Below are 15574 nucleotides of genomic sequence, written 5' to 3'. Positions count from 1 at the left end.
TCGCGTGGAAAAGGATAATCAAAGAAATTAGAAGAAAGAGATTAGATCAGCTGCAGGAGCAGGAGAATGAGATGGTTGAGTGGGAAGGGAGTGATTTACAGTACTTTGTTTGTTATTACTGTGAAGAAATGAATTTTATTACAGTACAAATAGTGTTGCATTTAAAATAATATAAAAAATATAAATAAGATGTAAAAAGTAAAGAAAATGCACTCTACTAAGAACGGAAAAAAATCTAATATAGGGTAGGCGAGAATATAACAACAGTGACCTTATTTATTTGTTTGCACAAGCAATGACTTGAATTATAGGGAATAACAATGTTTGTTTGTTTTTTTTATTTCCAGCATTCATTTTCATTAAAAACACTTACTACCAGCAAACACCAACAAACACATTCCACAACAGTTTACAGTTATAAAAATATTACTACAGAAATGCTTGTTTCACGAACCGTGGAACAATACTATATAGGTATTAAACCCCGCACTCGTGGATTCACCATTCACAGAGACTTCAAGGTACATAAGCCTCACAAATATGTAGGTTTACTGCATGTTGTTGACACATTGAACCAGAAACATGCAAATTAAAAGCATGCATCTGAGAACTAACTTTACACAAGTAGCTGGTGAGACATATTGCAAAGTTTTCAAGTTGCATAAAATATCATTTCTACAAAATTGCGCTAAAATTGCTGTTTTCTAAAACAGATCTGTTTTCCTTATATTGTTTACAGTACTTTAATGTTAATTTAAATTTTAATTAAGAACTCTTGACAAAAAAGTATGACTAGTGTAGTGCCTTATTCAATCTTATTAAGGCAATGTAGGATATCACTATTAAATTAAGGATGTCTCTAAATTTAAACTGTCAGCATTTATTTTCACCATTATTCATATGGTATGGATAAATTCAGAATATTGTATATTCTGTGTATTGTGTATTTTTAAATATAGATTGACAGTTGTGTTATTGAAAGATCTAGTACTGCTTTGCAAGAAGTTTTATCATATTTTAATTCAAAAACGTTGGAAAAATTGTAATGTACACCAGCAACTGACTTGTTAAATCCACAAGACCTCAAAGCTCAAGCACACGCTGGACAAACACACAGTGCTTGATCCACCTACCCACACTCTTGTACGTCTTACGGAATATTTCCTCACACTGAATTTTTTCTCATTTGATAACCTTTTTTATCAGCGGGTTAGTGGAGTTGCCATGGGCAACAAGATGGGACCCAGCTATGCTAATATTTTTGTCAGCTGGGTAGAAGAACTTCTCTTCCTACACTGGCTTTGTCCCTGACCTCTACAGGCAATACATTGATGACTGCGTCGGTGCTGCCACATGCTCTAACAACTAGCTAGAGCACTTTCTGCATCACTTCACAAACTTCCACCCATTTCTCGATTATACAGTTAACATGTCTTCCACTACTCTTTCATTTCTGGACATAAACCTATCCATTAACCATTGACGATTCTCTACTTCTGTCTGTTACAAACCCACGGATTCACACAGCTACCTCCTGTACAGCTCATTTCACCTCACACATTCTACAAATTCTAACCCTTTTCCACAGTTCCTCAGGCTCCGATGACTTTGCAGGGTCAACATGGACTTTCAAAACCCTCAAAATCTTTTTTCATTAATAGAGGATACCCCACCCATGTTACTCACAGGGCCCATTTCCCGAGCCACAAATAGCCCCCAGATAATCAACTCAATTAGGAACTCCAAGCCTCACAACAGCATTCTATTGGTGCTTCCCTACCATCCCAACACCCTTTTTATCCCCAGGACCATTCATGACAATTTCCCTGTCTTACAGGATGGTCCCTCCACTGGACCACCATCATCTCATATCGCAGACCACTGAATCTGCGTAACTTCCTTTTTCACAGCTCCCTTGACTGCCCACAGCAATCATCCACACCAGGGACTTCCCCTGCAACAGATCTCGCTGCATCACCTTTAAATATACTGTATATTCAACACCACGTACATTCAAGGCCCTTCTGGACAATTCTGGATCACTCAGACGATATCTTGTATTTCCAGCAACATTATTTACTGCATCTCTCACAGAAAATGCCCAGCTATCTATATTGGTGAATACGGAAGGAGACTGGGAAACCGTTTCAGGTAACATGTCAAGGCTGTGAGGATCAAAGATCTCTCCAAGCCCATAGTCTCCCATTTCACCTCTAACGGCCATGATCATACTGATCCCTCAGTCTGCATTCTCAAAGAGGAGTTTCGGAACTCCCATCGCAGAAAGACATCCAAAAACAAAATTATCCTGACACTAGAACTGCACCTTCCCCTTCTCTCAACGACAGAGTTGGTTCCTTCTAATTCTCTCTATTCATTTGCAGGTTTTGACTTCACACCTCTCTTGACTTCACACCACCTGAGTGCTGATTCTGATTCTCTCCTCCTTCCCGCCTCCTCTCCACTCCCGGCTTTTGTTTTCCCATGCTTTATCAACAGCAGATTTTCTCTCTTTCACACCTGACAAGGGCACCGGAGCCGAAACGTTGCATTTCTTTTCTTCTCTTTTCAGCATGGAATAAACCTTTACTTGTTCTTTTGCTAAATCAGCAGTTCACTATTAAATTTACGGTGTTAACTTTGAATTGCCGAAAAGTACCTATGGTGTTTATAGATGTCAGAAGAATAAAAAATAATGCACAAATGAGACATACCTAGACAATGAATATGAAAAAATCATGCAAAATGGGACAATATCCACAATGCTTTCTGTTACTCCTAAAAGTAATTTGTTCATGTATATAAATGCAACACATTTTACATCTCCAGTGTCCTAACCCACAGCAAATGTAGACATTAATTGAATGTCCCCAGCAAACAACAAAGAGGATCAATGACAACACATTAGCAATATACCAAATTATTAAAAAGTGACATGTTATAGCTACAGTACTTCCCGGTCCCCTTTAACCTGCAAGTCTCATATTAAACCTTATTTGCCAGGAGCTTCTTCTCAGAATGCAGTCATTTTCATTATGACTACTAATTTGAAAAGTGCTTATTTAGATGTTTAATAATATCTTCCCTTTCTTTCCCCACTACAGCCTGTTTTAATGAATTAGGAAAACATACTTTTACTTTAAAGATTCTATCTATAATTACACAAAACAAAACAGTAATAAAATAAAAAACAAAGTTAAACGAGGATAAAACCCATCCACCTTGCAGTTCATGTAATAACATGTATTTACCATTAAAGAAACAATTTAACTTTCTTTTGTGACGTCTACATGACAGTAAAATGTACTTTACTGTATATTGACTTAAAATAAAAAAGAAGATCTATATTATTCTGATTTTAATGTAACGGTGATTCAATAACAGAATTCCCTTGAGATACAATTTTATAATGCTATCAATCAAGCACACACACTCTACTTAAGCATTTTACAGGATGATAAAAGGATTCTTTTTACAATACAATGGAATATTTTGGACACAAGATATGTAGGAATCAAAGATGTAATTCAGTATAACAATGATTATTACTAATAATTAATTATACTCCATATGTAAGATGAATTCCTTCCCCTATGCCCGTATGCTTCACTATCGTGCTAAAAAAAAGCTGTCTCTAATCCACACCCTAATCATAATGCATGGATATTCTATTTTTACATTCATGATATCAGTATTATTTAATCCAAACAATACCAAAGTTGGAATGCATATTAAAACATACGATATAAAAGCAGAAATAAAGAGCTAAAAATCATCATTAATAAGAAAAAGATAACTTTGTGACAATTTTTGACACATTTTACAACATAAAAAGTCCATAAAAACAACAAACAAATACATCTAAAAAGGTAATATCCAAATCACAGCTCTAGCTACATTTAAAAAAATGTATGCAAGCCACTTATAAAAACTGGAAATACAGAGCTATGTTACAGAAACAAGGCCATTAAAATCTGGATTTTTATGTTTTTAGGTTAGAGACCTCATTGTTCTAAAATTTGAAACCAGCAATCTGGAAGAAATATTTTGATGACATCCTGGGATAAATAGCAACTAAGAAAAACAAACTAAACAAAAAAAAAGCTTCTCAAGAAATGCTTGGAAATGGCTTCCAAACGTTTTACAAGAAAAGCCTTGGACTTTGACAATATTTAGCAATTATACACTGTGTTATAAAGACGATACTTTACTCATCTGTGGTTCCATTTTGCCTTACTGTTGAGGGGCTGGCTAATAAAACCCTTATTACTGTTAGTTTTCATTCTGACAATAATCACTGCGAAGCTCCATGAACCTCAGGTGGGCCATAGGAAATACAGAAAAGATGCAGTCAAGCAGGACTCTGCTTGGAGCTCAGACTCACTTTAATCAAATTTTCATGCCGCGTTACCAGTGGACTGTTCAACGGGCTGTCTGATCATGTAAAAGATTGTATATGCTTCTCCTGTGGTTACAGTGCCAATATTAAGATGAATTAAAAGTTTATGCCACAAAACAGGAAAGTGAAATGAGTTTAATGACCATTGCACTGGACAGATCATCAAAGACCGGAAAGGAGCAAAGAGTTCACCAATTCACTGTGGTATAAATTATTGCTTTATTAATTTTAAGTTCGAGGTATTACACACACACACACTGTTCCAAAGTAATAAATTGTGTTACTTTTGTTACACCAAAACTAGTTTAAAGTTACTATTACTCTGTGATGTGGACACTTATCCAACCCATTTTTCTAAGTTTTCATTTGTAATTACTTTTCAGAATGTTTGAGCATATGCTTTTCACTTGGAGACTGTGTGTTACAATATTGAAAGGTCAAATAAATTTCTTTTTAATACGTATTCTAAAATGCATTACTTTAGAAAGGATGTGTAGACTTTCTGTAGAGACTGTATAGAAACACTGGATAAGACTTTGGATGTCAAATCCCTTCTGGATAATGGATAAATATATTTATATCAAAATGTGTATGTATATAATATACAAACATATTTATGTGTGCACACTTTTTGTGCATTCAAATTTCGAAGAATTTGGCATAAACAGCTGACAATTTGTGAAGACCTTAATTGGCTCAATTACAATTAAAACACTATTTGCACCTTATTTACACAAGACATAAGTGTTAAATGACTCCCACACTAGCTGTGTGAATGAAGCAAATCTCTTTTTAAATGCTTAAAATATCAAGCATATACAGTACTTACTGAAGATCTCTGCCAACTAAAGTTGCAGTAATAAAGCAACAATGAGCAATAGCTTAATGAAAAACTAAAAGTAAATATGCTGAAAAGCAGAAAAACATTTCTGCACAAATCCCTTCTAACTGCCCAACAAACAACTTTGTGCAATATCAATATATTTGATTGAAGCATCTCCAGAATTGACATTGTCCTGCATAGCAAACTGCTGTACAGATGCCATGCCCACATCAGCACGTGTACAGGCATCAGAGCCTACCACACACATCAGCTTGGAGCTGAATGACTAACATTGGGTCACACATCATGCTAGGACACAAACACACTCTTCTAAGAACTGACCGATTTAAATTTGGAGCACTGCTGTGTTCAACCTGCTATTACACAAAGCTAGACTGCAAGTGCACTGCAGATGTGAGCAGTGATACCATCCATGTTGCACTGCACACCTGGAGTGCTGTTAGTGTTAATTAATGGCTCCTTGACTATGCAAGGCTACAGAAAAGATGTTCTTGCTCCAAAACCTGCACTGTACTGTGTGCAAAATAATGCTCTCACATTTATGGGATTTTTCTGCTACTGCTTTAGGTGTATAAGAAATGGCCTCCCTATGCATCCTCTGGGATGCACTGGAATGACATCTCGTTGGGACCTACTACCATGTACCTTCGCTTTCCTACATGCAGTCTTTCTCACTGAATGCAAGATCGGCCATGTCCCAATATCCACACATCTCTGTTTGTTTCTGCAAAGACTTGAGGTGTCCCTCTTCTAATTTGTGGTTCACAGGGGTGATCACAAGTGCTCCAAATGTCCTTTATGCACCCCTCTCGGAAGTTCGCTTCAGAGCAGACTTGGCTGAAGGGAATCACCCTCAACTCCTTGTGGAATAGTGATGTTTCATGTTCTAGCCTATCAAAGCAGTGTGATGATGCCATGAAGAAGAAAATATTCACGTGTTAGTTAAATTGAACTTTTCAGAGTTTTAAAACTCAGAAAATATTAGATTAATCCTGTATGTATTCTAGGCATGAAGTGTTTACATAAAGCTATTATTTTGTTACCCAATTTCAACTGATGAGTATTTATTTACCAGTGTATTTTGTACATGGGAAGACAAAACTCATTTGCTGCATTTTTAAGGCGTCTTAAAAACAATAACAATTAGAGATATAAAAGACTTTTTACTATTATGACTTTACTTTGTCCCGTTTATGTTATTCTATTCAACTTCTCTTTAGTACATTGTTATTCCTACTTATATTGATATGCTAAGGGTTCATCAAGTCTGTTGGTTAAAGAATATTGAGAAGCACATCCAGATACATTAATAATTTGATTACTAGTGCAGCATACTTATGGGCTGAAGTGTTGGGGGAGGGGGGCTGAGATTATACATACCCTAGGAGTTTTTGATCAGATGTGTCAATTGCCCAAGTTTGAAAACTGATCAACAGGCTTTACCTATTTCAAATTGCCACTCCAGTATACAAGAGAGAAGGAAAATAAGCAATAAAATAAGTGTATTTCAAAAGTCAGCTTTGTTATAATTAATAATTGCTTACACTTATACAGAGCTTTTCTGGACACTCCACTCAAAGCGCTTTACAGGTAATGGGGACTCCCCTCCACCACCACCAATGTACAGCATCCACCTGGAACACTTACCACACATCCACTTACCACACAGTGGGGAGGAGAGCAGAGTAATGAAGCCAAATCATAGATGGGGATTATTAGGAGGCCATGATTGGTAAAGGCCAGTGGGAATCTTGGCCAGGACTCCGGGGTCACAGCCCTTCTCTTTTCGAGTAACGCCCTGGGATTTTTATTGACCACAGAGAGTCAGGACCTCCGTTTTACGTCTCATCCAAAGGACGGCGCCTGTTTACAGTATAGTGTCCCCGTCACTATACTGGGGCATTAGGACCCACATGGACCGCAGGGTGAGCGCCCCCTGCTGGCCCCACTAACACCTCCTCCAGCAGCAACCTTAGTTTTTCCCAGGAGGTCTCCCATCCAGGTACTGGCCAGGCTCACACCTGCTTAGCTTCAGTGGGTTGCCAGTTGTGAGTTGCAGAGTGATATGGCTGCTGGCTGTTGTTAGAATCGGATTCAAATAAAACAAAGATAATTGTGGTCTCTAAATGTGTGGGTCCTTTTAAACAAAAAGTCAAAATAAAGTAAAGCAGAAATGTTTCAGTAGCTACTGTATATGACTGTTTCCAAGGTTAATTTATTGTACGCAAATTAACCTATGAAAGCCCTATGAAAACATTTTTTCACCTCTAATAAAGAAACACAAAAACACCAGACTAAAGTGAAATACAATAGATTTCAATGAAAAAACATTACAACACAACACCATCATATCCTAAGAATAAATTGTAAAAAATGATAGGAAAGTTGTTATTTTTTAATATTCTTATCAATCAGGCGTAGGCTTCCAAAATAGCCTAGTTTCATTAATGCTGAAGACCTGGTCATATAGCTTCTTTCATTAATCACTTTCTTCATTTCATTTCAGCAAGAAACCTGGATACTTTCTAAAGCATTAGAGTCAAGAAGCTTTTCAGTCTCCCTCTCCTAACGTTCCACACAATGCTTGTAAACTCTCCTGTCTTTTTTACATATTATATGCATACTCATAGGTGTTTCTCAATGTTCATATCACCAAAAGTTAAGTGAAAACAGCATGCGACTGGCAACATTTGCTCTGATAGCAGCCTAATTTTTCTTTATAGTGAGAAATATACTATCTTTACAATCTCTCTTTACATAATATTTGTTCATCCTCATCAAGCAGGTGAAGAAATGGAGTACTTGAAAATGTAAATCCACAGGAACACTACTACATTCTGTCTTACTGCAGGCCAGAGCTACTCCAATTTTATGCTCTATCAGGTTTTCCCGATAAATGACCCCTATTTTGTTAAGAATAATTGTAGTGACCTGCATAGTAACTAAAGTCTGTCGTGATGTGAACCCACCTTCCTCTTGACCCTACTGTTTATACTGTATTCTGCAAATCCTTGAAAGAAGATAGGTCAGGTAAAGGCAGGATGGCAGCTTTCAAAAATAGCTTCTTTAGCTTTCTTGTCCCAAATGTGCAAGAAGAAAAACCTTTCTAAAATACTGAAACTGCCTTTTATTGCTATTCACTGTCCAGAAGTTAAAAAAAAAAGATACTGATTTTGTTAATAGTTAACTCACACTTTACAAAGATATTTTTTCTGTATATTAATATACGATAACATTTCTCCTGGTGCAGTTAAACATAAACTGCGTTACATAAACGTTGTGAGCTATGTAAGCAATTTTAGATGCTAACAAACTCATTTCACCAGTCACAGCGAGAGAGGTTATATTTATGAGTTAGTCTAAAACAAGTATAAAAGTCAGTTCCCAAAGTGTATTCAAGAGAGAAACTAGGTTAGAAGACATGGAGCTTGTTTATATGTGTGCCTTCTTCATCTGTGTTTTCCAGCTCTCCCTAAAACGTTGTTTCTGCATTTAAAAAACTATTTTAGGTAAACAGTATGATTGCTGTATCATTCTGACAAAATTTAAGATAAAAGAAGCCACTGTTAGGCATAATGACATACTCTATATACGGCAAAATGTTTCTTGAATACAATTAACAGTTAGGCAATGTGATTCACAGCCTTCTTCAGCATGTCCTACAGTATACACCTTTCATTACTAGCCTCACTTCTAGTGTTTTACAACTTTGACAGTTTGGGCAATTACAACTTTAAAAACAGATGGTCTCTCATCATGTACAAGAAAAAACAATTGATAGATATGACTAAAAAAATTATTCAAAATTATGAATAAAAAGTCTTTACTTTGTATTTAGATATCATATATCCAAGCAATCTACACAGAAATTAAAGAAAAACATGACAAAAACAACCAACCTTTCTAAAAAGGCACTTTCATCAATACTGCATTTAAACAGCAGTTAATAAAAACAGGAGGTAGACAGGAGGTAGACAGCTATGATCCACATATATATTATACTGTACCGTATACTTCAGAAAACAAATAAAACTGTCATAGTTATGAAGTCAGTAAATGAAATGTAACATGTGGGACACATAAAAAGAATGAGTATAATCCTTTCAGTGAATCTACTGAACAAAACATCTGAGCTGATTGTTCAAACCTGGGGCACAGTACATTCTGGCAACTGCTTCGCTGTCGTAGGAGTCTTCAACCTCAGTCCACCTGCAGAAATATGTTAGCTGAATGTGTCCTAAAAACAAAACGACAGGAGAAATCAAAACATTTTTTCCCTTGCATTTCTAGCAGAAGTGAACTGTAATTATTCCTTTGTAGCTAAAAACAGTATCATTAAGAATAATGGCATCATTAAGTACTAGAAGCTATTACTGCGGGTGAATTTGCCGCATTGATAATGAGGCTTTAGACAGGAAATGAAGATACTAATTACGGGATAAAACGCCTACTCAGTTAATTGGAAGCAACAGCGAATAAAAAGAAATGCATTTGCAAAAGTTCCTGACCTCTATCATTCAATAAGATGTTGTTTGGGTTCAAATCACGACACACAATTCCTTCTTGGTGAAGTGCCTCAAGGGCAAGAACCAGCTCCACCGCCCAGCGCTGAATGTACACTTCAGGGATGTGAGCTTGGGACGCCAGGACTAAAAGTTCATCTAAGGCCTTGAAAAGCTGAGAAATATCTTTGTCTTCCGTCCCTTCTTCCTCACCGAGACATTGAGCTTTGCTCTCTTTGTCTTCCTTGTCGTCTTGGCTGTCCTGTTCAAAAAGCAGAACCTGCTCATTGGTATTTGATTCAGCCTCTCCCAAGACACCTACTCTGTGTAAACTCTGCTCTGCCTCTGCTGAAGACTCACTTTTGGTCATATTTGGAGTCACTGTTTTCTGTGATGCATGTAAACTTAAAGACTCTGGAGCAAAGAGTTCCTGAGAGAAATCTGCAGACTCATCAGGCACTGTGTCACTTTCAGCTGCTTCCAAACTTAAAGCTAGACAACTGTCTTTGTGTAGTGCACTGCTAAATTGATCAAGGAGGTGCTTTTCATGACTGGCAGCTGAGGTATTTGAAATGGCACCTCTAGATACCAAGAGGTCATCCCCAAGAAACTGAGTGAGGAGGGTGTCTTGCCCTGTGTTGTTGTTGAGCTGTAGAACATCTGGCTTTCCAAACCTTGGGGATCCTTTAGTCTCTTCCACATGAACCGAAACAGATGAATCTGAGGATGAATCTGAAATTCCAGGCAAGTTTACCAGAAGGTCAGGTGGTCGTCCTTCATCACCTGCGTCTTCAACAACTGCATCTTTGAAAGAAATAACAGGGACTGACTCATTGGATCCTCTGTCACTATCAAAGGCTGCAAAGTCCATTTTGCTTCCTTTGACTGCCACATTGTCTAAAGGATATGTCTCTACAACTGTGGCAGATTGAAAAGGCTTGAGGGGCTCGATCTTTAGCCCTGAGACCTTATCACCTACCTCAACACCCAAGACATCACTTGCACTGTCTTTGCTGTCTATCCTGAAGAACTCCATAGGGCTCTTTTTTGACTGGTCTAGAGAATCCACAGTCTTGGAGGGACTGAAGACCTCAGAACTGACATCTTCTGTGAAGAACTTCAGCTCCTGAGTAGTGATGGGGGAACAGAGGCTGTCATTGCTGAGCAGGGAATGTGGTCTTGATGATGGTATTACCTCACAAGCCCCAGTGTGTTCAACTTCCACTTTCAACAGAGGATCCTCAGTCAGGGAGCCAGGCTCAATCTTCTCCTGCTCATACTCATTGCATAAGGTCAAGTAGCTGTTGGTGCACTCTTCTTCAGAAGTAGCACCAGAATCAAACAGTGCACGAGAGCTATCCTGTCCATCATCATCCTGAGTGCTGCTATCATCTTGGGAACTTGGTGTGAGGCTGGTCTTCAAAGGCAGGACTTGTAGTGTTTTGATGTTCCCCTGTTCCCCGGATTCAATGCTGCTGCCTGCATCCTCTGTTCCAGACACGAAGTGTCCATCTGTGTGAACTGATGTAATGTGTGACTTCTGAATGAAAGGGATGTCAAAGCATTCTTCCGGGCTTTTGTTCAGGAACTTGCTCACATAGGACCATAGTTTTCCACCTAAATACATAAAAATACAAGAAAAACATTCACAACAGTGATACTGAATATACCACTAATGATTAAACTTCAAAACACATAACAGAAAAAAAGCAAGATAACTAAATCTTCAGGGATAGCTCACAGAATATTTCGTCCTCACTTGGTCCATTTTTAATATTTGCTATTACTTTTTTAAATTAAGATACATTTGTTTCAAGAGTTAATTTTCTCCCAGATTACACTGTTATACTGTAGATCTAACAATTTCTTAAAATAAGAACATGTAGATTACAACACCAACAACTCCAGCAAAAGTGGTTTCTGCAAATAAGACAAGACAGGAAAGACAGACAACTGTGTCAGTGCTTAAAGCATTTTATGTTTGTTTTCATATCATGCAAATTTTATCAAAGGTCTACATCCAGGATTACAATTTTAAATCATTTTGAAATATATTAATGTCTGTCTTGTGCACTAGAGATTTGTAAAGTATGATCAGTGAAGATGACATCTCACTGCAGTAATGCAGCTCAAAATGCAATGCATACTTGCTTATCTCAAGCATACTTATAAGCCACTAAACATTGCTGAGTAGGAGGCAAAACTTTGCTGAAGTGAAAATAAATATAACAAAGACAAAAGGATATACAGTAAGAAAATAGAAGCTGATAATGTACAGTATTTACAGGTGGTTGTAAGAACATAATGTCAAATTTTTAGGGTGGTTAGCCTTAATGGACGACATGGTGGCACAGTGGGTAGTTTTCTTGCTTTGCAACTCTGGGGTCCCGAGTTCAATTCCTGGAGTGCTTTCTGTGTGAATCTTGTATGTTCACACTGTGTTCACATGGGTTTCAGCCGGGTGTGCTGGTATCCTCCCCCAGTCCAAAAACCTACTGGTACAGATGCAGCCATTCAAAATGCGTGCGTTATTTTGCGGCATACCCCGGTGGGCGTGTCGCGGCATCACACAGTGTCACGCAGTGTGACGTGGTTAATCGCGCGTCATTTGACGCTCTGCCGGAAACTATCCGGCGTCACCTTGTAAAACCGCCAGGGGGAGCTTAACCTCTCATGTACAGCATTTGAGCCTTTAATTTTGAACAGTGTATTACAGCATGTTAATCTTCAGTCATTAAAATGTTGGTATATTTTATGAAAGCAAGATTGCTCAGTTGGACAAAAGTACACAACCTACCTTTATCAGAAATATTTATGCATCAAAGCCTTTACCGAAGATATTACTAATAGTATTAATAATGGATGACTTTGGACAAGCTGTATACTCAAAGTATAATTTCTTTAGCACATTTGTACAAGCACTTGGAATCTGTCCAAACCATACTTTGTCAGGCATTTTGTTTTACTTCAACGGGCATAAAAACTTCCTTGCTTTTAACAGGGCGTTTCATAATTTCTAACTACGAAAATGATTTAAAATGCGACACCTATCATTCAACTAGAGCTTAAAATATCACAAGGAAAAATACACACCGGTATTCCATTTCTCCCTAAACATTGTAAGCTTCGAAGTCTTTAACTAACGTGATACCGGAGTCAACAAGCATACTTTTAGAATTTGATTAAAAGGGAATATAATATGGAATCGCGTATCTCAAGAATTTAATAACGGTATGATTATATCCGTGTACTGCGGCAGGGCTGTGTAGGGCTGTTTCGCCTGCTTGCTCATGCGAGCTGACTGTAGCCGACTGGTCTAGGTGCGTGCCTGCCAACGGGCAGGTTGTGTGCTCGAATCCAGCTGGTGCTGAACCTTCCAGTTTTATTTATTTATTTTTTAATCGCGTAACATATTACCGTATGCAAACTGTACTGTATACAGTATGTATATGTATATTTAATGTCTTAACTGTGCCCGTTTAATTGAATTTTAAAAAATTATTTAACACGAACATTAAGCTGTTTACATCTTCCGCCTGAGAACAGTCACCCGTTGCTACCCAACGCAGAATGGTGATTGGCTGACACCATCTGACACCCCTCTGATTGGAGAAAAAAGACGTGCTAGTTTGCTATACATACTGTAACAGGAAGAGGATTTCTTTCTATTCAAAACGTGTATTTTAAAAGTTTAAGAAGTAAAAACCTTACAGCGTACACAGATTTCTAAACTGATCAGGATCGTTATCTTTGTCTTATGCATAATAATATTCACCGCTCTGTGCAGCAAATTAATAATAAACTTTATTTTATATAGCGTTTTAAACGAATAAGTAATTAGATTGCTCATAAACCTAATCACTTGCTTTTTCTTTTTATTTAGGCTCAGATTTCAACTATAGATCGTATTATTAATAACCATAATAACAACCAACCAACAAAAACAACCATATAAACATAATACCAACCAAAAACATAGATAACAACCACAATACAAAATCAAATATATCAAACCATTTTACTCTCGCAAAGTCCTCCAATTATCATAATCCCGCCCCTTATGCAAAACCAAACCTTCCTCCCATCCCAGTTTATCCTGTTTATCATAAACAAAATCCACCTCAATTTTCAACATAAAGCATTACACAAAATCAATACCTCAACACTCCATACTCAACAACGATAATTCACAAACAGCCAGAACATGTAACTACACATTCCCAAACAGACCTAATTTCCATAGCCCCGCCCCTTATGCAAAACCAACATCCCTCCCCTGTTCTCTCTCTCCCCTGGCGGTTGTAATTGTTTTTATTTTCAAATAAATTTTAGCAAAGTCATGCATTTTAAAAATCTTAAGATTTTTATATTTATGTCTTTATTTAGTGGTTTCATTAGTGACAAAGGCTAAACTTTCTTGGAAAAATGTCTTTTATGTAAACCATGTTTGCTATTTATTCATTCAGGGCTAAAATATGTTCATTGTATTCTAATGAAAGAAGGGTTCCTTTCGCCGTAGTCGGGAGCCTAGCCTTTAACTAGTAAGTACTGTACTTACTGGGTTTTTGAGGGGGGGGAAAAATACACACCAGTATTCCACTTTCTCCCTAAACATTTTAAGCATCAGAGTCTTACATGTGGTTATTTATTGCATAATTTAATTTTGAAAGCCACTGAGACATCAGGTACTACTGTTGTATGGTACAAGTGTGGTACTTTTAGGGGTACCACGGTACAGAACACTAGTTATTTAAATATGATTGATAGATAAATAGGCCCACTTTATTCATCCTGAAGAAGATAGAAGACATCCTGATGTCTTAACACAGATACTACAGTGCTTAAGTACTACTCACGTATATGTTTCTAGGTTTATATTATGCATTTCATACGGTCAAATTACTTTTGAGCAACTAATAAGAAGCGCGAAACGGTATGCGTTTTAGTTTCGTTTCGTGCTGGGACCCGTGGATTGATTAGAGATATCAAGTACATACAAGTCATTTTTTAAATGTTGTAGTTCGTCTTGAAAAAATGTTACGAGTACATCATCTATCAACAATTACACAGGTTCTGTTTCCATATTGCGGATTTTGGTTACGTAATATTATGTTCTAGATTTCACGTTGTGAATATATGATTTGGGCAAACAGAGCCGCAAAGAAGTACATTATGGGTGGTTGTTTTTTTTTTGCAGTTTTATCTAGAACAAGCGATGCTTAAACCTTTGTCTGATTCTTGTGAAACTATCCACACGACAGTTACAGTACCTAGGAGTTGACTTCAGTGATGTCACTGATGGGATGTTTCTAAAAATCCATCCTCTGTAAAACGTCTTCTCTAGTTGTCCTGCATATGTATTCGCTAATGAAGCTGTGTGTTCTGAGCCTGGATCTCTACATTTGTGTATGAACCAGCTTAGAGGGCTAAAGACAGCTTGTGTTTAAATTGAGTGTAAGGCAATTTATGCTTCTAAAGTCATGGTCAGCATTTTTGTACTGTGCTGTAAACTTGTTCTGTGCCAAGTCACATTATTTTATAGCGTTTTTATAGCGTTATCAAATCCGGTGGCGCGGTGTTAGTTTCCTGACTCCCATGTCACATGGTCTGTGATTGAAACCTGTAATACCGGTTTAATTCGTCACAGCCAGCACTCCGGTTGTAAAGTAGAAGCAGGCGAGATTTCCAGCGAAAAACACCTCCCCCTTCTTCAGGTGTGAGGGTCTTCTGCTCAGAATGAAACGCTAAAATGTAATGTAAGCTCTGAATGGGTTCAATTGTGATTTGGGCTTGATTAAGGTCGCTGCCTTTCATCTAAAACCCTACTTG

At 37.5% G+C, this 15574-nt stretch overlaps 1 protein-coding gene across 1 annotated transcript in view; it reads right to left on the bottom strand.

Annotated features, from left to right (window-relative positions):
• Window positions 1-15574, bottom strand: part of rps6kc1 (ribosomal protein S6 kinase B1) — a 98400-nt gene that overhangs the window by 23252 nt on the left and 59574 nt on the right. The window contains exons 12-13 of the mRNA XM_088908796.1: window positions 9752-11362; window positions 9391-9480 (exon numbers count right to left, since the gene is read on the bottom strand). Of these exons, the coding sequence (XP_088764922.1) occupies window positions 9391-9480; window positions 9752-11362 (1701 nt within the window). The remainder of the gene's footprint in view (window positions 1-9390; window positions 9481-9751; window positions 11363-15574) is intronic.

Source organism: Atractosteus spatula, chromosome 2 (assembly GCF_055471065.1).
Source record: "Atractosteus spatula isolate fAtrSpa1 chromosome 2, fAtrSpa1.hap1, whole genome shotgun sequence".
Lineage (NCBI taxonomy): Eukaryota > Metazoa > Chordata > Actinopteri > Semionotiformes > Lepisosteidae > Atractosteus > Atractosteus spatula.
This window is presented reverse-complemented; position numbering and strand designations above follow the sequence as displayed.